This window comes from Schistocerca americana, chromosome 7 (assembly GCF_021461395.2).
Source record: "Schistocerca americana isolate TAMUIC-IGC-003095 chromosome 7, iqSchAmer2.1, whole genome shotgun sequence".
Lineage (NCBI taxonomy): Eukaryota > Metazoa > Arthropoda > Insecta > Orthoptera > Acrididae > Schistocerca > Schistocerca americana.
In genome coordinates, this window is record NC_060125.1 from 393,258,127 (window position 1) to 393,283,394 (window position 25,268).

The following is a 25,268-nucleotide window of genomic DNA, read 5'->3' on the forward strand; positions in this document are numbered from 1 at the left end:
TTGTGGACATGATAAAAACTGCAGAAACTGCAGGTAGGTCCCAACTTCAAGATCCATCATAGATGAGCATTCTGCATTTTGCGGTAAAATGGAGTCTGGCACAAAATATTTCATCATTTGTAAGTAAAAACATAGATTGTATTCCACAAATGTAAAAAAGTTTCAGTACCTTTGGTTTAGGTTGAATTTCTTTATGTGGTTTAGGTTGAATTTTTTTGTTTAACATGTGCTGTTTCCATAATATTTTTGAAGTTATTGTCAACTGCCTAGTCAGTATTGATGTGTGTAAAGTGTTGACTGCAGGCCATAAGTCGCTTGCCCACCCCTGACTGTTAGCAGGTGGTTGCCTGGCCTAAATGCATGAGCAGTTTGTTCACCTCTGCCTGTGAGCACCTGACTGCCTGCAGGTGAGCACTGAAGCTGCAATAATCTGTTTTAGCTGAACAGTTTCCATGTGCTATCGTCAAAGAGTTCCACGACCCTGTAACCACAACAAACCTCTTGTACGGTGATTAATATTAAAAGAATAGATAATAAGAAAGACAGTTGTTGTGTTGATACTCCTGTCACTGACTGTATGAATTATTCATGAAATATTTTGAACAGTGAGCTGTCAACTGCACATATCGCTTCACAAAATAAGCTTTCAGCCAACAAGGCCTTCGTCAAAAATAGCTGACACACACACACACACACACACACACACACAAACACAACTCATACACACATGACTGCAGTCTCTGGCAGCTGATGCCACACTGCAGTGTGACAGTCTTTTTGTTGCGCCTGTCTGCAACTCAAAGTCTCCACTACCGCAGTGAGTAACAATTATCCTTTTCATAATATTGTGACATCCTGTCCTGGATTTTCCATTGTTTAATTTTATGAGTGTGACATACAGATGATAGGATCAGTAATGTATAGCTACAAAATTAATGTATAACATTGGAGGAAACTCACTGTCACACAGCAGAAATAAAAATACAGACAATACTCATAGTTATGTAATGCCATTGTGTGAGAACTCCATCATCATAGAACTGTTTATAAAGTACTAATAAATTATGTCACATACTTTTAACTTCTCAGATGACATTGGTGACCATTATTTAAAGGTTGAACATTTTATTTCAACTGACATCTGTTCAAAACAGAGAGAGATTGATTTAATGTGAGCTTTGTTTCATATCTTGTGATTCAGAAATATCTTATTCTATAAAAATATTGTATGGCATTTTACAAAGTGGAATAACTTTCATATTCTTCTGGCTCTACAGGAGAGTGTAAACTTATGGAAAAACTGCACTGTTCAGGAAACAAAGAGATGGAGCTTATTCATAAAACTGAAACATTGAATGCCACATGTAAAGATTTGGAAGCTGCTCTGATGACTTGCCATAAAAATATGGAAGATCTTATAACTCGTGAGTCAGAGGCTCAAGAGAAAGTGAGAGAAGCTATCACTCTCGTTGAAGCAGCTATTGCAGAAAAAGATTCTGCCTTAATGAGGGAAATGCAAATAAATCGTTAAGTATTTACATATATTTACACCGATGAGTCAAAACGTTATGACCACTGCCCACCACGTGAGTGAATGCCACCTGCTGGAATTATGGGCAGGTAATGTAGTAAGGAAAGTAGACAGAGCAGAGGTGAATGGAGAATCATTCTACTGATGATATGGACCATAAATGGGGAAACTCACTGATGTAAGCAACTTTGACAAGGGACTGATTGTTACAGCCCAGCTCCTGGCAACGAACGTGTCGAAAATGGCAAAACTGGTCAGATTTTAGCAGGATACTGTATTAAGCATCTATTAAAAGTGGTTGAAGAACAATGAAACCATGGCAACAATGTGTTGGACATCCGTGCCTCATCACAGAGACTTGCTCACTCTCTAAAGCAAGACAGACAGTGATCTATTGCAGATTTGATGACAGAGTACAATACTGGTGCAGGCATAATTGTTCATAGCACACCAATCAGTGCACATTATTGAGCTTGGAGCTCCACAGCAAACAGCCACTACCCATTCCCATTTTGATCCAATGACAATGTCAGTTATGATTGCAGTGGGCATAGTATCATTAAGATTGGTTGTGGATCCCTAGAAATGTGTCACCTTTTCAGATGAATCACTTTTCTTGTTACACCAGGTCGACAGTTGTTCCCGGATACTTCTCCATCCAGAAATCAGGCCAGTGTGGGCAGGACTATGCTATGTAGGACTTTCACCTGGGCTTTTATGGGACCTTATTAGTAATCGAACGCACCATGACAGTTGTGGACTATGTGACCATTATTGCAGACTGCTTATATCCATTCATACTTAAGGTCTTTCCTCATGGCAGCGGCATTTTGCAACAGGATATCTGTCCCAGTCACAAGGACAGAAGGTTTGAGGGACATTATAGTGAACTCACATTGCTGTCTTGGCCATCAGTTATGCCTGATCTGGACCTAATGGAACATCTTTGGGACACTGTTGGACACCACCTCTGGGTGGAAAACTGCCAGCTCCTAATTTACGGGAGCATAGAAACCTGGTGCCACATACCTCCAAAAAAACTACCAAAGATGCCATCAGGATCACTGATTTATTTCATTCCAAGGGAAGACAAAATGTTACTGAGCAGGTGGTCATAATGTTTTGGCACATCATATGAAATAATGTTATTCTGATGAAGTACCTTAGTAACTTTAAAATATGTTCTCCCCTTCCCCCTTTTCTTCTGTTTATACATTTCCCCCCTAATTTCGTTGTTAAATAAACAATGGCAACTCATTATTCAAACTGTCACATGCTAATTAATGTATATGTGTATCTTGGAACTTGCACCATTATTATGCATACTTATTAGGATGACCCCTTGAACGGAAGTCAGTCCCTTGCTTTAATATGTTAGAACAAAGAAGGAAACCAAAAACTTCAAACAAAGAGGAAGATGAACAGGAATACAAAAATCCTGAAAAACTGGATTATCTGAGAGGCAAGGCAAGCAAAAGAAATATACTTGACAGTGGAAGATTATATGAAAAATGATGGAGTTGCAGTATTATGGAATCAGAACATAAAGAAACTGTTTATCAACAGCAGACTGTCTTAAATTATTATAAGAAAGAAACAGAAGTAGATGCAGGCTGTATGGGGAATTTGTCTTCAAAGAGGCCCATGGGTTTGACAGAAACCTTGTAATTCCCATCTCTAACAAATGAGGAAACTCCCATCACCTGGACACAAACAGATGAGAACCAAATACACAACTGAAAATCCACACTTACAGGGCTATTACAAATGATTGAAGCGATTTCATAAATTCACTGTAGCTCCATTCATTGACATATGGTCACGACACACTACAGATACGTAGCAAAACTCATAAAGTTTTGTTCGGCTGAAGCCGCACTTCAGGTTTCTGCCGCACAGAGCGCTCGAGAGCGCAGTGAGACAAAATGGCGACAGGAGCCGAGAAAGCGTATGTCGTGCTTGAAATGCACTCACATCAGTCAGTCATAACAGTGCAACGACACTTCAGGACGAAGTTCAACAAAGATCCACCAACTGCTAACTCCATTCGGCGATAGTATGCGCAGTTTAAAGCTTCTGGATGCCTCTGTAAGGGGAAATCAACGGGTCGGCCTGCAGTGAGCGAAGAAACGGTTGAACGCGTGTGGGCAAGTTTCACGCGTAGCCCGCGGAAGTCGACGAATAAAGCAAGCAGGGAGCTAAACATACCACAGCCAACGGTTTGGAAAATCTTACGGAAAAGGCTAAAGCAGAAGCCTTACCGTTTACAATTGCTACAAGCCCTGACACCCGATGACAAAGTCAAACGCTTTGAATTTTCGGCGCAGTTGCAACAGCTCATGGAAGAGGATGCGTTCAGTGCGAAACTTGTTTTCAGTGATGAAGCAACATTTTTTCTTAATGGTGAAGTGAACAGACACAATGTGCGAATCTGGGCGGTAGAGAATCCTCACGCATTCGTGCAGCAAATTCGCAATTCACCAAAAGTTAACATGTTTTGTGCAATCTCATGGTTTAAAGTTTACGGCCCCTTTTTCTTCTGCGAGAAAAACGTTACAGGACACGTGTATCTGGACATGCTGGAAAATTGGCTCATGCCACAACTGGAGACCGACAGCGCCGACTTCATCTTTCAACAGGATGGTGCTCCACCACACTTCCATCATGATATTCGGCATTTCTTAAACAGGAGATTGGAAAACCGATGGATCGGTCGTGGTGGAGATCATGATCAGCAATTAATGTCATGGCCTCCACGCTCTCCCGACTTAACCCCATGCAATTTCTTTCTGTGGGGTTATGTGAAAGATTCAGTGTTTAAACCTCCTCTACCAAGAAACGTGCCAGAACTGCAAGCTCGCATCAACGATGCTTTCAAACTCATTGATGGGGACATGCTGGGCCGAGTGTGGGAGGAACTTGATTATCGGCTTGATGTCTGCCGAATCACTAAAGGGGCACATATCGAACATTTGTGAATGCCTAAAAAAACTTTTTGAGTTTTTGTATGTGTGTGCAAAGCATTGTGAAAATATCTCAAATAATAAAGTTATTGCAGAGCTGTGAAATTGCTTCAATCATTTGTAATAACCCTGTACAATGAGGAAACTCCCATCACCTGGACAGAAACAGAGGCAGCCTTAAAATCTATGCCTAAAGGAAAATCTTCAGGTGCAGATGAAGTGAACGCAGACATGATAAAGGCTGCAGGTATCCAAGACACACAGTGGCTGCACCGAGTACTCAGTGCCATATGGGCAGATAACAAAATACCTGTGGATTGGAGCAAGGATGTAATAGTTCCCCTGTTTAAGAAAGGTAGCAGGCAGAAACCCACCAGCTATAGAGGAGTAACCCTATTGTCTCATGGGCTGATGAGTTAAGGAATGAGGAGGTGAGGAAAGAAGCCGGAATAAAGACATCCCTATTAGATGGAATTCAATGTGTGGACAGAGCAATCAGAGAGATAAAGGCCTGTATTGAAGCAGATGGGAGGGAAGGTGTTGAGATTTTGAAGGAATGATAATACGGTGCCTTGACCCCGAGTCCAGATCATGAAGACATCATCAAGGAGACTGAATCAGAAAAGAAATTTGTTGTTTTGGGAGGCTAGCAAGATTTCCTCTAGATGGCTGATAAAAATGTTGGTGTAAGGAGGGTGCCATGCAGGTGGCCTTGGTTAGTTTTCGGGTGGTTGATTGGATGTGTTGGGCAACAAGAATAATTTTATTGCAGTAGGAGTACTATAACCAGCTACAATGGGGCATCCACGATTGTTGGGCTTATGAATTTTGGAAAGACTGTAGAAGTTGTTTGGGTTGGGTGTGTGGGGTGATGGACATGGAGGACATGGTTACAGGATGAGCCTGTGGATTTCATTAGGGATTGGAGGCTGTGTTGAACTTCTGTGATATGATCACTGTGGCAGAGCTTGTAGGTAAAGGAGTGAGGGAGCTGGAGGAAGCCTTCTGTCAGTTAATCACTGTGTTTCACCATGACATGGTGGAGCCTTTGTCTTCAGGCAGTATGATTAGGTCAGAATCTGTTTTGAGGTTGTATATAGCTGTCCTTTCTTCTGCTGAAAGGTTAGTGTTCATAGGAAGGGACCTGAGAAGGATGGTGAGGCCAGGTTGAAGGTAAGAAATTCCTGGAAGGTGACCAGGAGATGGGAAAGGGGGAGGGTCACAGTTGGATGGTGGCATGAACTGGGAGAGGCATGGTTCAATAGTGTGATTATGTTAGCTACAGTTGGAGGGATTTATGGCAAAGAAGCATTTTCACTGTAGGGATCTGGAGAAGGAAAGTAGGTCTTTGACAAATCCAACATGGTTAAAATTGAATGTGGGACTGAAGGTGAGGCCTGAAACTTCTGTGGGATTGAGGTATTTGGTGGAAAGAGTAACATCAGTCTTTTGGGTTTGCCTGGGTTCTGGATTTCATGTAGTGTTGGAAGGGAGATTTGGAAGATGTGGAAGTTTGGAAAGGTCATATACACAGGGCGTGGGTGCTATAAGCGGTTGACAAGGTTATTCACTGTGGTGCTTGAAGGCAGGAGTAGAATCATTTTGTATGTACAGCAAATACATGCAGAATTAACACTTTGAAAAATATTTAATTTTGGTCTTTCCCAGCAAACCTACCCACTTATGAGCAGCTAAGTCAAGCACTTGTTTCAGGACAGACATTTGATGTTGGTCACTTTTATCTCTAGCTTCAAACCATCACAATGCATTACCTAAAGATGTAAATGCTTCAGAAGCAGCTGGTATATTTTTGTCTTCATTTTCTGAACCACTAGTTGAAGAGATGCTGGTGGCATCAGATTTATCAGTGACAAGGTTAAGGTTTCGCTATCCTGAATGATTTTTGTTACATCTGTCAATGTTGACTTACCACCCCAGTATTCATTAGATAACTTGGTTGCAAATTCACTTTCCTACAATCTTTCTTTTATCTTATATTTATTTCTCGTAGAAAGAACGGCACATTTACTCCACAGCATTTCATATCACAAGTTTACTTTATCCTGCAAAATTTACACAAGTTACTATTTGGTTACTATTCACAACTCAGTGTTGGTGTGTGGTAGGAGGGTGGGGAGGGGGTGGGGCAAGACCATTTGGTGGGGGGATAATGCCATATGCAAGCGTGTATCAGTTTGGATAACTGGTTGCTTGATTGATCAGCATTCAGATAATCAACACTCTGCTGTAGCTGCATTTTTAGTAATCATACACAACCACCTGTTCGACAAAAGGTCCATACCTACAGACTGGAAAGTTGTACAGGATACAGTAATACACAAGAAAGAAAATAAAAGTAATCCTCTGAATTGTAGACACATATCATTCACATCAATTTGCAATAGAATTTTAGAATGTATGCTGTGTTCTAACATTTTGAAATACCTCAAAGAAAAAGATCTATTAACACATAACCAGTGTGAATTCTTGCGAAATACAGCCTGGTTATCAACAGAAGTCATCAAGGTGATTTCATTATTTCTAGATTTCCAGATGGTTTTTGATATGGTTCTTCTTCACAAGTGGCTTGTGATCCAATTGGGTGTCTATAGAGTAATATCTCAGTTTGGATTTGTGATTTGTTACTAGGAAAGTCACAGTTCATACTGACTGATGGAGAAGTCAGCTAATGAAATTGAAATGATACCTGCATTTCCCCAAGGAAGTGTAGTAGGCCTTCCTGTTTTTCGTAATGTATGTATACAATTTAGGAGAAAATCTGAGCAGTGGTATTACATTGTTTGCAGTTGATGCTGTTATTTACTGTCAGTTGAAGTCATCAAAAACAATTGCAAAATGGTGTAGATAAGACATCCACATGGTGAAAAGTGGCAATTGACCCTAAACAATAAAAGTTACGAGGTACCCCACATAAGTACCAAAAGGAATCTGTTATCTTGTCGTTATATGATAAATAATGCAAGTTTAAAGGTTATCTATTTAACTAAATACCTTGGCATTACTGTCAATTGAAGTCATCAAAACCAATTGCAAAATGGTGTAGATAAGATATCCACACGGTGAAAAGTGGCAATTGACCCTAAACAATAAAAGTTACGAGGTACTCCACATGAGTACCAAAAGGAATCTGTTATCTTGTTGTTACACGATAAATAATGCAAGTTTAAAGGTTATCTATTTAACTAAATCCCTTGGCATTACTTTTACAAAGAATTTAAATTGGAACCATCACACAGAAGAAGTTGTGAAGAAGGTGAACAAATGACTCTGTTTTATTGGCAGAACAGTTAGAAGATGTAACAAATCTAGTAGACTGCCTACATTGTGCTTGTCTGTCTTCCTCTGGAGTATAGATGTGCAGTATGGCATCCTTAGCAAATTGGGTTGACATAAAAAAGTTCAAAGAAGGAAAGCTTGTTTTGTATTATGACAAGGTAGGTGAGACAGAGTCTCAGACGTGTTGAACAACTTAGGGTGGTAATCATTGAGACAGCTGGTTTTCATTGTGAAGATATCTTTCACAAAATTTCAGTCATCAGCTGTCTCCTCTGAATGCCAAAATATTCTTTGAACAATAGGAGGATCTGCATCAGCAAACTACCTAGAAGGCCCACTACCAGTCATTTTGACCAGTGAAATTTTTGCTCTCTGTTTCCAGTTTTACTTGTTAAGGTAGTTGAGTACGGTTACAAATGCATGTTGCATAAAATTTTTGTAGAAAGTGTATTTAATTAAATAAGAAAGACCAAAATAAGGAATACATTGTAAATACAAAATCAATTTAAACTAAACTTTAAAATGCAAAGAAACATATAATTTTACAATAACATCTTTTATCTGTGTGATCTGTACTCATTCATAGCCCCAAATAGGTCATTAACATGTATTTAGTCTGAAAAATAAACAAAAATGAACACACATTACTGTAGCAATAATGAGAAAATAACATTTTTTCTCCCTGTGACACCTTTTCAGTCTAAGCCGCCATCTTCATCAAAACACGTTGCACACATACTGAACACTTCCAGCACATGGACGACGTTCAAATTTCTTCCTCTGCACACACTGATTTTTAGTGTTGCTCAAAATTTGCATCCTCCTATCTGGCAGGTCTTCCGTATGATACCTTACATATTTCAGGGGTCACAGTGAATGTATGAAAAGGTCATTTCCTTGAATATACATATGCAGAGGAGAGTTCTTCTGCTAATTTGAAAAGAAATATTCACCGGCTAACTTTTTCTCCTGTTGTCTCTCTGTAAAGGAACCAGGTGTTGATTCCAGCAAGGTCTAGGATGTTGAAAATATGTGCATAGGCCATCTGCGGCAATTAAACTTGACAGTGTACAGACGAGATATCAGGCCCAGAATGTCAACTCCAAATTTAATGGAATTGTAGAAGCTCACAGTTTTAGGGAGTTTCTCCTGTGTTTGTTCATCCACTGCAACTGGCTGCTGCATTGTGCTCAATAGAAGAACATTTTTGTTGGTCTTCCTCTTATGGGAAGTAGCTGTTGTGACACCAGATTTGTATAAAATAGTATCATACAAAGATCCAGCAGTAGACTTTGCTAATGGTGGAACTTTTTTTCGGGTTCTGTTCATTTTACCCATCATGGTTGTGTTCTCCCACTTCAGTGCTCTGCAAGATGTTTGGCTGTGAAGATATTGTCACATGTTACATTTCTTCTATGCTCTGCATCAAGTATGTTAGTGGGTCTTGCACTTTGTTTACCCAAATAAGAAAACCCATTCACAATATATTTACAACTGGCATCTGCTGCAAGCCAGAACTTCAAACCAAATTTGTCTTGTGCATTACTCATGTATCGTGTATAGCGGCACCAAGCTTTGTGTGGATAGAGCTGCTTATCCACGGGTATAAATGCACCTGGTTTATAGTTCTGGATAAAGATAGCTGCAAATGAATTCCAGACTGGAGTAGCTGTTGCAAAGCATCAGTCTTGGGTCTTTCGGCGTGAGTGTGTTTGTCATTGAATCTCAAAAATTCAGGCTGTATACGACCCGGGACAACCAGGAGATCCGGGAAAAACCCGTGAATTTTTTCAGCCGGGAGAAAACCAGGAAAAACCCGGGAATTTTTTAGAATTCCGGGAAGTTTTCATTGTTTTTGTTTTCAGTTAAACTTCTGTAATTTTGACTGGCAGGAACCGATACTGTAACAAAGGCAGTGCTCATACAAGCGTCTGCCAACAGCAAAATGTGTCAAAGGCTTTAGGAAGACTATGCAATGTTCCGTAACAACACATTGCCTCTGATGAATGTGACATCACAGCTGTTTACATTAGATTCATTTTAGCAGCTACGAACGGGAGCATGTGCACGCGCAATTGAGTAGTACCTTCTCCTGCTTCTGGCTACAGAAATGTGGCTGTTGGCTGTATAATAAGCACTCGCAGCAGGCAGCTAGATGCTACCGGGAACATTTTTACTGGAGCGCCCAAGCTGCTAGATTCTTGCATGCACAGCTGGCCCAGTTCTAGGAGGGGGTAGGGGGCAAATTCATACTATTGAGGGAAAAACCTTGTTTCACAAAGTAGCATCCTGCGCACGTTAGTCTATCGATTATTCATATGACTTTGAAATGCATCCCTGTCAGTTTTTGAACATTTTTGAACACATTCTAAGTTGATTTCTGAATCAGTCGTAAGTTGATTTGTGAACGTGTGCATAGTGTACATGATGTCTCTGTCAGGGGAATCCTCGTCGCATGTAGAAACAAAGTTTCCTACAGACAAAAGGGGCTATATGAGCTGAGTGGAGTAAGGCCAAACGGATGAATGACAACCGCTGTCTGATTGTGTGGTTGATTGGGTTTGCGAATGATGAGTGTTGTTATAATTACTAGCTAAATCCATAGATTCAGACTACAGGAGTGGAAATAAATGAATAACAGGTAACAAAGATTACGTATTACCTGCTCGGTGTATCTAAGAAAATGGAATTTTGACAGAAAATTTTTGGGCAGATTGCTATACTAGTAAGGGCCAGCTGTACAGTCCCCGGCTAGCAGCCGCTTTAAATTCTATTCTGGAAGTAGCGTGGAATACGCGTTGTACGAACATGTAGCAATGCCTAACCGGAGAATAATCGCGGGATAACTAAACCGGTGATTCTGGCAGAGTTAGTGGAGTTAACCTGCGAATAAGCTTTGACATTGGCAGGAACAGTTACAGAACTAGTGCTAACAAGACTGTTTGTTAGAATGAGGAAGGAGAAGAAACAGGGACATCATATAAATTATGGAACAATATGGTGATTCCAAGTTTGTATAAAAATTTCATTTTACTACTTTTCGAGCTCATACTTGAGAAACTGGAGCGTATGAATGAAGTTTGAAACTACTTCCTAACGTAAGGCTTTTTGCTTGTAGTAGGCCTAATAGGCACTTGATATTGGTACTTTGTGAATTATATTCTGTCGTTACAAAAAAGACCGTTTGTGCCAAAACAGTCTCGTTTATTTGGTGTGTATTACAATTGCTGCAGTATTAGCAAGGCCTACTTCGTTTTATCAAGCAGAGAGTGACAAAATAGACATAATCAGATTGGGAAACCACACCAGTCTTGGGTCCTATTTGCATTAATGGCTTTTTCAGTATTAGACAACGACATTTTGACTTTTCTTGTAGCAAAATATTTCACGAACTTTGATGAGGTAATAGATTCTTTCGCAGAAAGGAAAGTACGCCACGTAAAGCTATAGCAAGATTAAAGAGAAAAAAATTCTAGGAGCTAAGGATTGAAGAAATGTGTATTGTCTTGCTTGTCTCGTGAATTCACTGGGTTTATGTATCCTATATTTAATTTTATTTCACACAGGGCAGCAAGTTGTTAGCTGATACGGAATAAAGAGTGCAAATTTTCTGAAGAGGGACAAGATTTCAAACCGGCCAATTGTAAGCAGGAGAGGCACCACAGGACATTTTAATTTCCACTGTCCTGAATATGGTTTGATGGCATCCATTACAAAATATACAATTCCACAGAGCGAAGCACACTGACATACGACAGAATAATGCTGTGTGAGGAGGCGAGGCACTGCCCTTCGACACACTTACGACCAAATAACATGTCTTACATTTCCTCAAACACACGTTTTATGCATCAGATTCTTCAGAAAAGTGTGCGCTACAAAATGAACATATTTTTGAAAATACAATTTTTTTAAAAATTTTGACGCCCTATCTCAAACACTCGAGGGAGTGGCGGGGTATTGTACCAGTTCGGAAATATCGTAGATTCGGGGCTGATGCGCAGAGCAGTCTGAGTTACAGTGGGGTAGTGGGTAGTCTCCACGTGACCCGTTTTTACATTTAGTGATTTTGCTGTTTCCTCTTCGTTTACTGCTCTCATGTCAAATGAAAACAAAACAGATTTCTGATTTCCACCTTTCTGACAGTCAAGCATTAATTGCCTTGCAGAATAATGAAGTTATTTTTGTTGGTTTGCTAAAGAAATTTTCTTTTTAATTCCACACACTGTTCGCTGCATTTCAAGTGCACGTTTTCAACTTCTAGCATGTATGGCATTATGCCACAATTATGCCAAACGTGAGATAACACAGTACTGGTACTCCAAGAAAATTTACATCCCAAACACCACATTGAAAAGCTTAATATCTGGTCGTGGCCTACTTAACTGGGAATATGCACATAAAAATATGCACTTTAAATGTGGATATTTTAGTATGGGTCTCAAAATTCCGATGCTCTTGGAGTATCCTCTGATGTTTTGTTTCTTCTATGACATAATGTACAATCTTTTAATGTTTTACACGTACGAACATACAGGCTCCCTGTGACATCGTAGCTGCGCAAGTGCTGTAACACCTGTCATCTGGCGCTCTCTGGCAACTGCGGAAATGAACCTATTTCTAACAGGTCACGGGAAAATATTCCGAATGGTGGTTTGAAATGCGTTACCATCAAAGTACCATTCTGGCAGTTACAACGGAGCTATGTGCGATAATGTACGATGAATTTCTTAAATCACAGAGCGTTTGACTCTCATTTAAAAATCAACTCTTTGATGACGAGCCATTTAGATGAATTTCGAGCCCAGAAGATCAGACATTTAAGTCGTTATTAAAATTTGTACGATCACATTTGTGTGATATATCTTAAATTGTAATACGCGCATAAAAGACCAACATTGTACATGAAAGCTTAGCTTCTCTTGCAGCATATTAATCTTACAGACCAATATTATATGTGAAAGCTTAGCGTTTTGTGTAGCAACACTATGTATATTAATTTAAACCATTAACTTTTTCTGTTTGTGCGTTCGCGCTACTTAACAATGATGCTGCTACTGGCTGACTACATCACGTGTCCTAAGCCGTGAATACCCGCTGTCATCGGCTGGCGAGATCACGTGACATGAGCTATGACTGGCTTACAAAAACGCACCGCAATCTCGATTTCAATGCTTCGGAAAGTAACATGCGGTGTTTGGTGGAATTCGAATTTATACTTTCGTAATACGAAAATATGCAGCGTATATGTTGCTGCACATCAAATATCTTTCCAAAATGCGTTTTCTTCCCTGTGTTTAGTTTTATAAAGCGCCGGGAAATTCTACTCCCGTGTATAAAACCATAATCATACAAAGGACTTATACAGTTCCGAGAGAAGATATACTGTCAGTTAACAGAGAAAAAGTATGTTTTCATCTGGGAGAAAGTGTATTCTTAACCGGGAAATCCGGGAGGAATCCGGGAATTTTTTTTCCTTGTCCACGTATACACCCTGAAATTGCATGACATCTATGAACTTATTTCTTCCCACAGTGCGAGAAAAAATCCCTGGTTCCCACACTTGAGACGGCAGAAGTTTCAGGGGAAAATTCTTTCCTCCATACACTCCACATGCTTACATTGCAGCAATGGCAGCTTCTAATTGGGCAATATCAAATAACCATGAGGCATACTGGAGAAGTTCTCGGCCTCTAATTTCTGTGAAGCTTTTTATATTCTGTAGAATATTATTGTCTATCAACACTCATCATACACTCGAGTAACTGCCTGAGACTACAGGTTAGCTCAGGAGTTTCTACCAACACATTGTGATGCACTAATTTTCCAGGTGCATTCCCTCGTGCAATTCAAGTTCACACTGTTCCGTTGACTGCAGTCTGTGCACTTCCAACTTCCAGATGGTGAGATGGATGCAATTTTTTCTGTCCTTTTCTTCAACTGTGAGTAGGAATTTGTGGTGTCACTGGAATCTAACATCTAAGCACCGGGTTATTCGTATATTGTTGTACAGTTTCTGAATATTCATCTTCCGATCCTAATGATTCGCCTCGTTCTGTTTCATGGGGCTGACATTTCGTATCATCTTTATAATCTTTGTCATCTTTATCATCCAACTCATTACATTCAAAAATAACTACTCTTCCAGAATCCTCTTCTGGTAAACTGTTCATGTAATTCAGTAATTCTTCATCAGAACATAATAATGAAGAGAATGCTGAACTTCTTCAGAGCACAACTGCGTATGACAGAACAGCAACTAAAGTATGTCCACTCTTCCACTAAATAGAGTAAAATGTGAAGAGAGAGTGGGAACGACATCATAACAATGAACAATGGATGAAAAATCAGTTGTTGTGCCTTTACAGACATGAAATGTACACTACTGGCCATTAAAATTGCTACACCATGAAGATGACATGCTACAGACGCAAAATTTAACCGTCAGGAAGAAGATGCTGTGATATGCAAATGATTAGCTTTTCAGAGCATTTACACAAGGTTGGCGTCGGTAGCGATACCTGCAACGTGCTGAAATGAGGAAAGTTTCCAACCGGTTTCTCATACACAAACTGCAGTTGACCAGCGTTGCTTGGTGAAACGTTGTTGTGATGCCTCGTGTAAGGAGGAGAAATGCATCCCATCATGTTTCCGACTTTGATAAAGGTAGGATTGTAGCCTATCACGATTGTGGCTTATCGTGTCGCGACATTGCTGCTTGCGTTGTTCGAGATCCAATGACTGTTAGCAGAATACGGAATTGGTGGGTTCAGGAGGGTAATACAGAATGCTGTGCTGGATCCCGACGGCCTCGTATCACTAGCAGTCGAGATGACAGGCATCTTATCTGCATGGCTGTAACGGATCGTGAAGCCACGTCTCGATACCTGAGTCAACAGAAGGGGACGTTTGCAAGACAACAACCATCTGCACGAACACTCCGAGGACGTTTGCAGTAGCAGCTTGGAGACCATGGCTGCGGTTACCCTTGACGCTGCATCACAGACAGGAGCGCCTGCGATGGTGTACTCAACGACGAACCTGTGTGCACAAATGGCAAAACGTCATTTGTTCGGATGAACCCAGGTTCTGCTTACAGCATCATGATGGTCGCATCCATGCTTGGCGACATCACGGTGAACGCACATTGGAAGCGTGTATTCGTCATCGCCATACTGGCTTATCACCTGGCATGATGGTATGGGGTGCCAATGGTTACACGTCTCGGTCACCTCTTGTTCGCATTGACGGCACTTTGAACAGTGGATGTTACATTTCAGATGTGTTACGACCTGTGGCTCTACTCTTCATTCAATCCCTGCGAAACCCTACATTTCAGCAGGATAATGTGCGGCCGTATGTTGCAGGCCCTGTATGGGCCTTTCTGGATGCAAAAAAATGTTTGACTGCTGCCCTGGCCAGCACATGCTCCACATCTCTCACCAATGGAAAACGTCTGGTCAATGGTGGCCGAGCAACTGGCTCGTCACAATACGCCAGTCACTACTCTTGATGAACTGTCATATCGTGTTGAAGCTGCATGGGCAGTTGTACCTGTACACGCCATCCAAGCTCTGTTTGACTCAATGCCCAGGCATATTAAGGCTGTTATTGCGGCCAGAGGTGGTTGTTCTGGGTACTGATTTCTCAGGATCTATGCACCCAAATTGCGTGAAAACATAATTACATGTCAGTTCTAGTGTAATATATTTGTCCAATGAATACCCATTTATCAATTGCATTTCTTCTTGGTGTAGCAATTTTAATGGCCAGTAGTGTAAAAAATATCTCACCAGTCACAATGGCCGACTGCGATCCTTTAAGGTAAAAACATTTATAATTTGTTCAGATTTTGTAACAGACATATAGATGTATGTTTTTTACAGAAATTATAAACTGTCAAGATATATTGAAAGTCATAACAAATAAGGTCCATAAATTAAAACATACACTATTTATTAAATGGTAAACAACATTAACCAGTGTGCTCCCTGCCGCTGTTGGATAAGCAGCTGAGCAGCAAGTCGTATACTCCTAGCTCACTCATTTGTTACATAGTTTAATTCTTAATTTCTTTGCGTGTTTTTGGTACTTGCATTGTTTAATTCATAAATTTCGGGCGTATTATAGTATTTGAGAGTTGTAGCATCGCGTTTTAGTACCTGAATAGTGTAAATTCACGTAGTCGTTTGTCTTCTGTTTTTGTTTTGAACGGCCAGTGTCGGTTGGTCAGTCAGTGTACTCCCTGCCGCCGTTGGATAGCAGCTGCAGCAGCAAGTCGTATACTCCCAGCTCACTCATTTGTTACGTAGTTTAATTCTTAATTTCTTTGCGTGTTTTTGGTACTTGCATTGTTTAATTCATAAATTTCGGGCGTATTATAGTATTTGAGAGTTGTAGCATCGCGTTTTAGTACCTGAATAGTGTAAATTCGCATAGTCGTTTGTCTTCTGTTTTTGTTTTGAACGGCCAGTGTCGGTTAGTCACAGTCAGTGTGCTCCCTGCCGCCGTTGGATAAGCAGCTGAGCAGCAAGTCGTATACTCCTAGCTCACTCATTTGTTACATAGTTTAATTCTTAATTTCTTTGCGTGTTTTTGGTACTTGCATTGTTTAATTCATAAATTTCGGGCGTATTATAGTATTTGAGAGTGTAGCATCGCGTTTTAGTACCTGAATAGTGTAAATTCGCGTAGTTTCCTTCCGCCGCCGAGCAGTGTCAGCAATGCGCAAGTAGCAGCATTACTGCATTTACTAGGCAATCTCGTATTTTAATAACCGTTTAAATTTTGTTGATTTGTTTGCGCTCTCTGTAGATTAGTTCAGACGTTCTTTGCAAAACAGTTTTTAGCATGGATAGGGACTGCAACTGCTGTGTTCGGATGCAGGCTGAGTTGGCATCCCTTCGCTCCCAGCTTCAGGCAGTGTTGGCTTCGGTCACACAGCTTGAGACTGTTGCCAATGGGCATAACTGTGGGGGTCCGGATGGGGGTTTGTCGGGGACAGCCAGCACGTCCCACGCATCCCCTGATCGGACTACGACTGTGGTTGCCTGGGATACTGCCCACATTGAGGCTGATCCCTCACCTGTGGTAGAGTGGGAGGTCGTCTCAAGGTGTGGCAGGGGGCGAAAGACATTCCGGAGGGCTGAACGGAAAGCCTCTCCAGTTTGTCTGACGAACCGGTTTCAGGCTCTGTCTCAGGCTGATACTGATCTTCGGCCTGACATGGCTGCTTGTCCTGTTCCAGAGGTTCCCCTCAGTCGGCAAGATCCGGGCAGTCGCAGAGGGTGGGCTTACTGGTAGTTGGGAGCTCCAACATCAGGCGCGTAATGGGGCCCCTTAGGGAAATGGCAGCAAGAGAGGGGAAGAAAACCAATGTGCACTCCGTGTGCATACCGGGGGGGGAGTCATTCCAGATGTGGAAAGGGTCCTTCCGGATGCCATGAAGGGTACAGGGTGCATCCATCTGCAGGTGGTCGCTCATGTCGGCACCAATGATGTGTGTCGCTATGGATCGGAGGAAATCCTCTCTGGCTTCCGGCGGCTATCTGATTTGGTGAAGACTGCCAGTCTCGCTAGCGGGATGAAAGCAGAGCTCACCATCTGCAGCATCGTCGACAGGACTGACTGCAGACCTTTGGTACAGAGCCGAGTGGAGGGTCTGAATCAGAGGCTGAGACGGTTCTGCGACCGTGTGGGCTGCAGAATCCTCGACTTGCGCCATAGGGTGGTGGGTTTTCGGGTTCCGCTGGATAGGTCAGGAGTCCACTACACGCAACAAGAGGCTACACGGGTAGCAGGGGTTGTGTGGCATGGGCTGGGCGGTTTTTTAGGTTAGATGGCCTTGGGCAAGTACAAAAAGGGCAACAGCCTCAACGGGTGCGGGGCAAAGTCAGGACATGCGGGAACCAAGCAGCAATCGGTATTGTAATTGTCAACTGTCGGAGCTGCGTTGGTAAAGTACCAGAACTTCAAGCGCTGATAGAAAGCACCGAAGCTGAAATCGTTATAGGTACAGAAAGCTGGCTTAAGCCAGAGATAAATTCTGCCGAAATTTTTACAAAGGTACAGACGGTGTTTAGAAAGGATAGATTGCATGCAACCGGTGGTGGAGTGTTCGTCGCTGTTAGTAGTAGTTTATCCTGTAGTGAAGTAGAAGTGGATAGATCCTGTGAATTATTATGGGTGGAGGTTACACTCAACAACCGAACTAGGTTAATAATTGGCTCCTTTTACCGACCTCCCGACTCAGCAGCATTAGTGGCAGAACAACTGAGAGAAAATTTGGAATACATTTCACATAAATTTTCTCAGCATGTTATAGTCTTAGGTGGAGATTTCAATTTACCAGATATAGACTGGGACACTCAGATGTTTAGGACGGGTGGTAGGGACAGAGCATCGAGTGACATTATACTGAGTGCACTATCCGAAAATTACCTCGAGCAATTAAACAGAGAACCGAACTGTGGAGATAACATCTTGGACCTACCGATAACAAACAGACCCGAACTTTTCGACTCTGTATGTACAGAACAGGGAATCAGTGATCATAAGGCCGTTGCAGCATCCCTGAATATGGAAGTTAATAGGAATATAAAAAATGGGAGGAAGGTTTATCTGTTTAGCAAGAGTAATAGAAGGCAGATTTCAGACTACCTAACAGATCAAAACGAAAATTTCTGTTCCGACACTGACAATGTTGAGTGTTTATGGAAAAAGTTCAAGGCAATCGTAAAATGCGTTTTAGACAGGTACGTGCCGAGTAAAACTGTGAGGGACGGGAAAAACCCACCGTGGTACAACAACAAAGTTAGGAAACTACTGCGAAAGCAAAGAGAGCTCCACTCCAAGTTTAAACGCAGCCAAAACCTCTCAGACAAACAGAAGCTAAACGATGTCAAAGTTAGCGTAAGGAGGGCTATGCGTGAAGCGTTCAGTGAATTCGAAAGTAAAATTCTATGTACCGACTTGACAGAAAATCCTAGGAAGTTCTGGTCTTACGTTAAATCAGTAAGTGGCTCGAAACAGCATATCCAGACACTACGGGATGATGATGGCATTGAAACAGAGGATGACACGCGTAAAGCTGAAATACTAAACACCTTTTTCCAAAGCTGTTTCACAGAGGAAGACCGCACTGCAGATCCTTCTCTAAATCCTCGCACAAACGAAAAAATGGCTGACATCGAAATACGTGTCCAAGGAATAGAAAAGCTACTGGAATCACTCAATAGAGGAAAGTCCACTGGACCTGACGGGATACCAATTCGATTCTACACAGAGTACGCGAAAGAACTTGCCCCCCTTCTAACAGCCGTGTACCACAAGTCTCTAGAGGAACGGAGGGTTCCAAATGATTGGAAAAGAGCACAGATAGTCCCAGTCTTCAAGAAGGGTCGTCGAGCAGATGCGCAAAACTATAGACCTATATCTCTGACATCGATCTGTTGTAGAATTTTAGAACATGTTTTTTGCTCGAGTATCATGTCAGTTTTGGAAACCCAGAATCTACTATGTAGGAATCAACATGGATTCCGGAAACAGCGATCGTGTGAGACCCAACTCGCTTTATTTGTTCATGAGACCCAGAAAATATTAGATACAGGCTCCCAGGTAGATGCTATTATTCTTGACTTCCGGAAGGCGTTCGATACAGTTCCGCACTGTCGCCTGATAAACAAAGTAAGAGCCTACGGAATATCAGACCAGCTGTGAGGCTGGATTGAAGAGTTTTTAGTAAACAGAACACAGCATGTTGTTATCAATGGAGAGACGTCTACAGACATTAAAGTAACCTCTGGGGTGCCACAGGGGAGTGTTATGGGACCATTGCTTTTCACAATATATATAAATGACCTAGTAGATAGTGTCGGAAGTTCCATGCGGCTTTTCACGGATGATGCTGTAGTATACAGAGAAGTTGCAGCATTAGAAAATTGTAGCAAAATGCAGGAAGATCTGCAGCGGATAGGCACTTTTAGTGCAGGGAGTGGCAACTGACCCTTAACATAGACAAATGTTATGTATTGCGAATACATAGAAAGAAGGATCCTTTATTGTATGATTATATGATAGCGGAACAAACACTGGTAGCAGTTACTTCTGTAAAATATCTGGGAGTATGCGTGCGGAACGATTTGAAGTGGAATGATCATATAAAATTAATTGTTGGTAAGGCGGGTACCAGGTTGAGATTCATTGGGAGAGTCCTTAGAAAATGTAGTCCATCAACAAAGGAGGTGGCTTACAAAACACTCGTTCGACCTATACTTGAGTAATGTTACTTAAAATCCATCTTGATTGCAAATTTTTTTTTTTTTATTATTCATATGACCGGTTTCGGTTCATTCAGAACCATCTTCAGATCTGTAAAAATAATTATACTAATTTACTATTTCACGGAAGCAAATCTTTTTCATCCTATCTTATCAACATCAAATGTACCAGAACGTACCTGATATTTAAGTTACAGGAGTAACCCGTCCAATTCAGCAACTTTCACATGCTACGTCACATAAAATTGGTTGGCAGAGTGCACGTCATTTATATTAATTATAACACTATTACCGACAGGTGGCGTCTGGTACATTTGTTACATTCCATTTGCACATACTGTATTCAGTAGATCTTTTTTATATTAAAAATATTTAATTAAAATATGTAGATGTCAAAGCTAAAATCTGTACTTGTCAGGATTAAAAAACAGTAAAATTATCATTTTTATACGATCTAACAGGCATAGGGCGATTTATATATCTATGGTGCTGGTGTGAACTTGTTTTCTTCTACGGTCTGCTTCCGTGGTTCCCGCCACTTTGGTGTTGTGCCGCGGTCCGCTCAGTCGTCTGCTGTCCATCGCCGCGGGCAAGAGGGCCGCACAGGAGGGCCCCGTCAACGACGCCAGGCGTCGCACGCGTCTTCCGGCTTCTCCACCGCGCACCATCTCTCATCCCTCGGCCTGGATCTCCATACGCAACAGTTGTCATCTTAGTAGGTCGTCATAAATGCTAAAATAGGCGTTATGATTGAATTCGCTTTGTTCGTTGAGGATTAAATCCGGATCTTTATTTTTGTGGGTGTATGTTTCGATCTCTTCTAAAATGTTAAGGAACCGTCCCTTGTGAGCTCTATGCAGGATGTCTAAGTTGTTTTCAATATTCGTGACTGAGTGCTTTGTCGCAGCCATATGCGCCCCAAAAGCTGTTTTGTTTTGATAGTAGGTGTGCTCCCTGAATCTGGCTTCAAAGTTCCTACCAGTCTGCCCTATATATTGCTTACAGCAGTCATTACATTTGATTTTATATACACCTGAATCCTGAAATTTATTCCTACTATTACACATTCTATGCCGGAGCTTCAATTTTAACGTGTTATTTGTTCGGAACCCTATTTTAACGTCGGATTTACGAAAGCATCTTTCAATTTTGTCTGCAATTCTTCCATTGTAAGTGAGAGCTACATATTTTTTCTTGTTGTTCCTCTTAACTGCTACTTGCCTTCCTTCTGTTTGTTCCATTTACCTCTTCTTTATCTTCCTATAAATATTCATCACCTGCTTACACGTATATCCGTTCGCTACGGCCACTTGTTTTAAAATAAAATGAAAGACAAGTTAAATAGAGAAGCTTTTAATCTTCACTTGATTTTAGGTGACATTTTATCTCCATTACAGTTCACATACGTAAGCAGAGAGATTGAAAATAGAATTGGTAGGGAGCGAGAATTAACTCTTAACAGACATCAGAAGAAGCTTTTTAACCTAGGTGTAGATTTTAATACTGATAACGAAACGGCATATAAAAAGTTGCATATTTTTTGTGAGAGGGTCGTGAACTTAACTGAGATAGAATTAACAAAAGATGAGCAGAATCTTTTAAATAAAGGCCTGCAACGTAACCTAAATCCCGCAATTAACTCAAATACAATAAAAAAGACTGTCGCAGAAGTGAAAATTGCATGTGATATCGCAAATATGAATAGATACGAACAGACAAACACGGCAATTAAAGTAAAGAAGTCGATTATAGATGATATGCACTCTGCTCACAAGAACAGAAACGAACTACTAACTCTTAAGGGCTTGAATAAGAAGTTAGAATCACGTAAGGCTATCGTCACAAAGGCAGATAAGGGCGGCACTATGGTTTTAATACACGATACAGACTATATAGAGAAAACTGAAAAGTTCTTTATGGAAAATGGAATAGTAGAAGTCAAGAAAGATCCAACCAAGAAATTTCAAACAGAAATAAGGAAACAAATAGATAACAGTGTGTTTCTATTCACAGAGGAGGAAAAGTTTAAACTGAAAGTAATGAATCCACGAATCCCCGAATTACGATCACAAATAAAGCTCCATTAAGTTGAAAAATCGATTCGCCCAATCGTTAATAACACCAGCAGCCCAAGTTATAAGTTAAATAAAGAGCTAAATAACAGATTGAAGGCGTCATATACATATCGTCGGACTTTCAACATTAGCAACAGCTACGAATTTGCCGAGCAAATTAAAGACGTACTTATACCTCAGAATGCGTCACTAGCTTCATTGGATGTCACCAATCTGTACACAAACATTCCTGTAAAAGAAACGATTGAGATCATTAAGAACAATCTCCTCACTCATGGTAAATTGGCACTGGGGGAAGTGATTGAACTAGTGGAAATGTTGGAACATGTCTTGTCGTTCAATTACTTTACTTTCAATGGTAAAATTTATCAACAGAAAGACGGGCTGGCAATGGGGAACAGTTTAGCTGGGACGCTGGCTGACACTTTTGTAAATCACTTAGAAAACAAATTCTTTGATGAGAATCCTAATATCGCTGAGAAAATTGTATATTACAGGAGATATGTGGACGACTCCATTTTACTATACAAAAGAGATAAAAATGATATCGAAAACTTAGCACAAAAAATGAGCTCTCAACACCCGAAAATTAGATTCACCATGGAATTTGAAGAAAACAACTGTATAGATTACTTAGATTTAACACTAATAAAGAAAAATGGGAAGCATGAATTTAGCATATTCAGAAAACCTACGTGTACAGATCTAGTTATCAACGAGCGCTCTTGTCACCCACCACGATACAAATGGGCATATTTTACTTCGATGGTATACAGGCTACTAAGATTGCCACTAAGCCAACACGAAGTAGAAAAGGAGTTAAGTATTTTAAAACAAGTGGCCGTAGCGAACTGATATACGTGTAAGCAGGTGATGAATATTTATAGGAAGATAAAGAAGAGGTAAATGGAACAAACAGAAGGAAGGCAAGTAGCAGTTAAGAGGAACAACAAGAAAAAATATGTAGCTCTCACTTACAATGGAAGAATTGCAGACAAAATTGAAAGATGCTTTCGTAAATCCGACGTTAAAATAGGGTTCCGAACAAATAACACGTTAAAATTGAAGCTCCGGCATAGAATGTGTAATAGTAGGAATAAATTTCAGGATTCAGGTGTATATAAAATCAAATGTAATGACTGCTGTAAGCAATATATAGGGCAGACTGGTAGGAACTTTGAAACCAGATTCAGGGAGCACACCTACTATCAAAACAAAACAGCTTTTGGGGCGCATATGGCTGCGACAAAGCACTCACTCACGAATATTGAAAACAACTTAGACATCCTGCATAGAGCCCACAAGGGACGGTTCCTTAACATTTTAGAAGAGATCAAAATATACACCCACAAAAATAAAGATCCGGATTTAATCCTCAACGAACAAAGCGAATTCAATCATAACGCCTATTTTAGCATTTATGACGACCTACTAAGATGACAACTGTTGCATATGGAGATCCGGGATGAGAGATGGTGCGCGGTGGAGAAGCCGGAAGACGCGTGCGACGCCTGGCGTCGTTGACGGGGCCCTCCTGTGCGGCCCTCTTGCCCGCGGCGATGGACAGCAGACGACTGAGCGGACCGCGGCACAACACCAAAGTGGCGGGAACCACGGAAGCAGACCGTAGAAGAAAACAAGTTCACACCAGCACCATAGATATATAAATCGCCCTATGCCTGTTAGATCGTATAAAAATGATAATTTTACTGTTTTTTAATCCTGACAAGTACAGATTTTAGCTTTGACATCTACATATTTTAATTAAATATTTTTAATATAAAAAAGATCTACTGAATACAGTATGTGCAAATGGAATGTAACAAATGTACCAGACGCCACCTGTCGGTAATAGTGTTATAATTAATATAAATGACGTGCACTCTGCCAACCAATTTTATGTGACGTAGCATGTGAAAGTTGCTGAATTGGACGGGTTACTCCTGTAACTTAAATATCAGGTACGTTCTGGTACATTTGATGTTGATAAGATAGGATGAAAAAGATTTGCTTTCGTGAAATAGTAAATTAGTATAATTATTTTTACAGATCTGAAGATGGTTCTGAATGAACCGAAACTGGTCATATGAATAATAATAATAAAAAAAAAAAAATTGCAATCAAGATGGATTTTAAGTAACATTATAAAATCACTGATTGCGGTTGTCCCATAAGACATTATGTCTGTTTTTGCAAAACTATACTTGAGTATTGCTCATCAGTGTGGGATCCGTACCAGATCGGTCTGACGGAGGAGATAGAGAAGATCCAAAGAAGAGCGGCGCGTTTCGTCACAGGGTTATTTGGTAACCGTGATAGCGTTACGGAGATGTTTAATAAACTCAAGTGGCAGACTCTGCAAGAGAGGCGCTCTGCATCGCGGTGTAGCTTGCTCGCCAGGTTTCGAGAGGGTGCGTTTCTGGATGAGGTATCGAATATATTGCTTCCGCCTACTTATACCTCCCGAGGAGATCACGAATGTAAAATTAGAGAGATTAGAGGGCGCACGGAGGCTTTCAGACAGTCGTTCTTCCCGCGAACCATACGCGACTGGAACAGGAAAGGGAGGTAATGACAGTGGCACGTAAAGTGCCCTCCGCCACACACCGTTGGGTGGCTTGCGGAGTATAAATGTAGATGTAGATGTAGATTGACCATTACAGTCCTTTTTGCCACCTACAGGGGAAAAAATGACCATTGTAATAAAATAAGAGGTTGCACAAGGAGATTTATGTGTTCATTTTTCCCAAACGCTATCCAAGAATGGAATAGTCTATAAATACTAAAATTCTGATAAAAACAGTCTTGATTGCACTTTCATATTTTTATTCTTTAGCAGCCGGTTGGGCCCTTTCCTCAGACCATCTTCAAGGCGCCGTCGAAGTAAGGATGTCACTGCAGTGCCATCCTTACTTCTATGGATCTCGCTCTATCTGCTGCCACCAGCAGCCAAAATGGTGGGGAAAAGTTTGAAGATAGTCTGAGTAAAGGGTTGAAAACATGATCAAGACTGTTTTTATTTGATTTTTAGCATTTTGTACCAATTTCTGCTTCTCTCCAATTACAGAAATGTTTCCAAAACTTTAAAGTCAAGGAATAGTCTGAAAGTTTTCTGCGAACACTC

The 25,268-nt window shown here is 40.9% G+C and overlaps 1 protein-coding gene across 4 annotated transcripts in view; it reads left to right on the forward strand.

Annotated features, from left to right (window-relative positions):
• Nucleotides 1-25,268, forward strand: part of LOC124622612 (sodium channel and clathrin linker 1-like) — a 118,533-nt gene that overhangs the window by 77,646 nt on the left and 15,619 nt on the right. For 3 of the 4 annotated variants that reach the window (XM_047148373.1, XM_047148375.1, XM_047148374.1), the window contains one exon: nucleotides 1,278-1,526. The exons of the other annotated variant lie outside the window; for it this stretch is intronic. In XM_047148373.1, coding sequence (XP_047004329.1) covers nucleotides 1,278-1,526 — 249 coding nt within the window. The remainder of the gene's footprint in view (nucleotides 1-1,277; nucleotides 1,527-25,268) is intronic. 4 annotated transcript variants of the gene reach the window in all.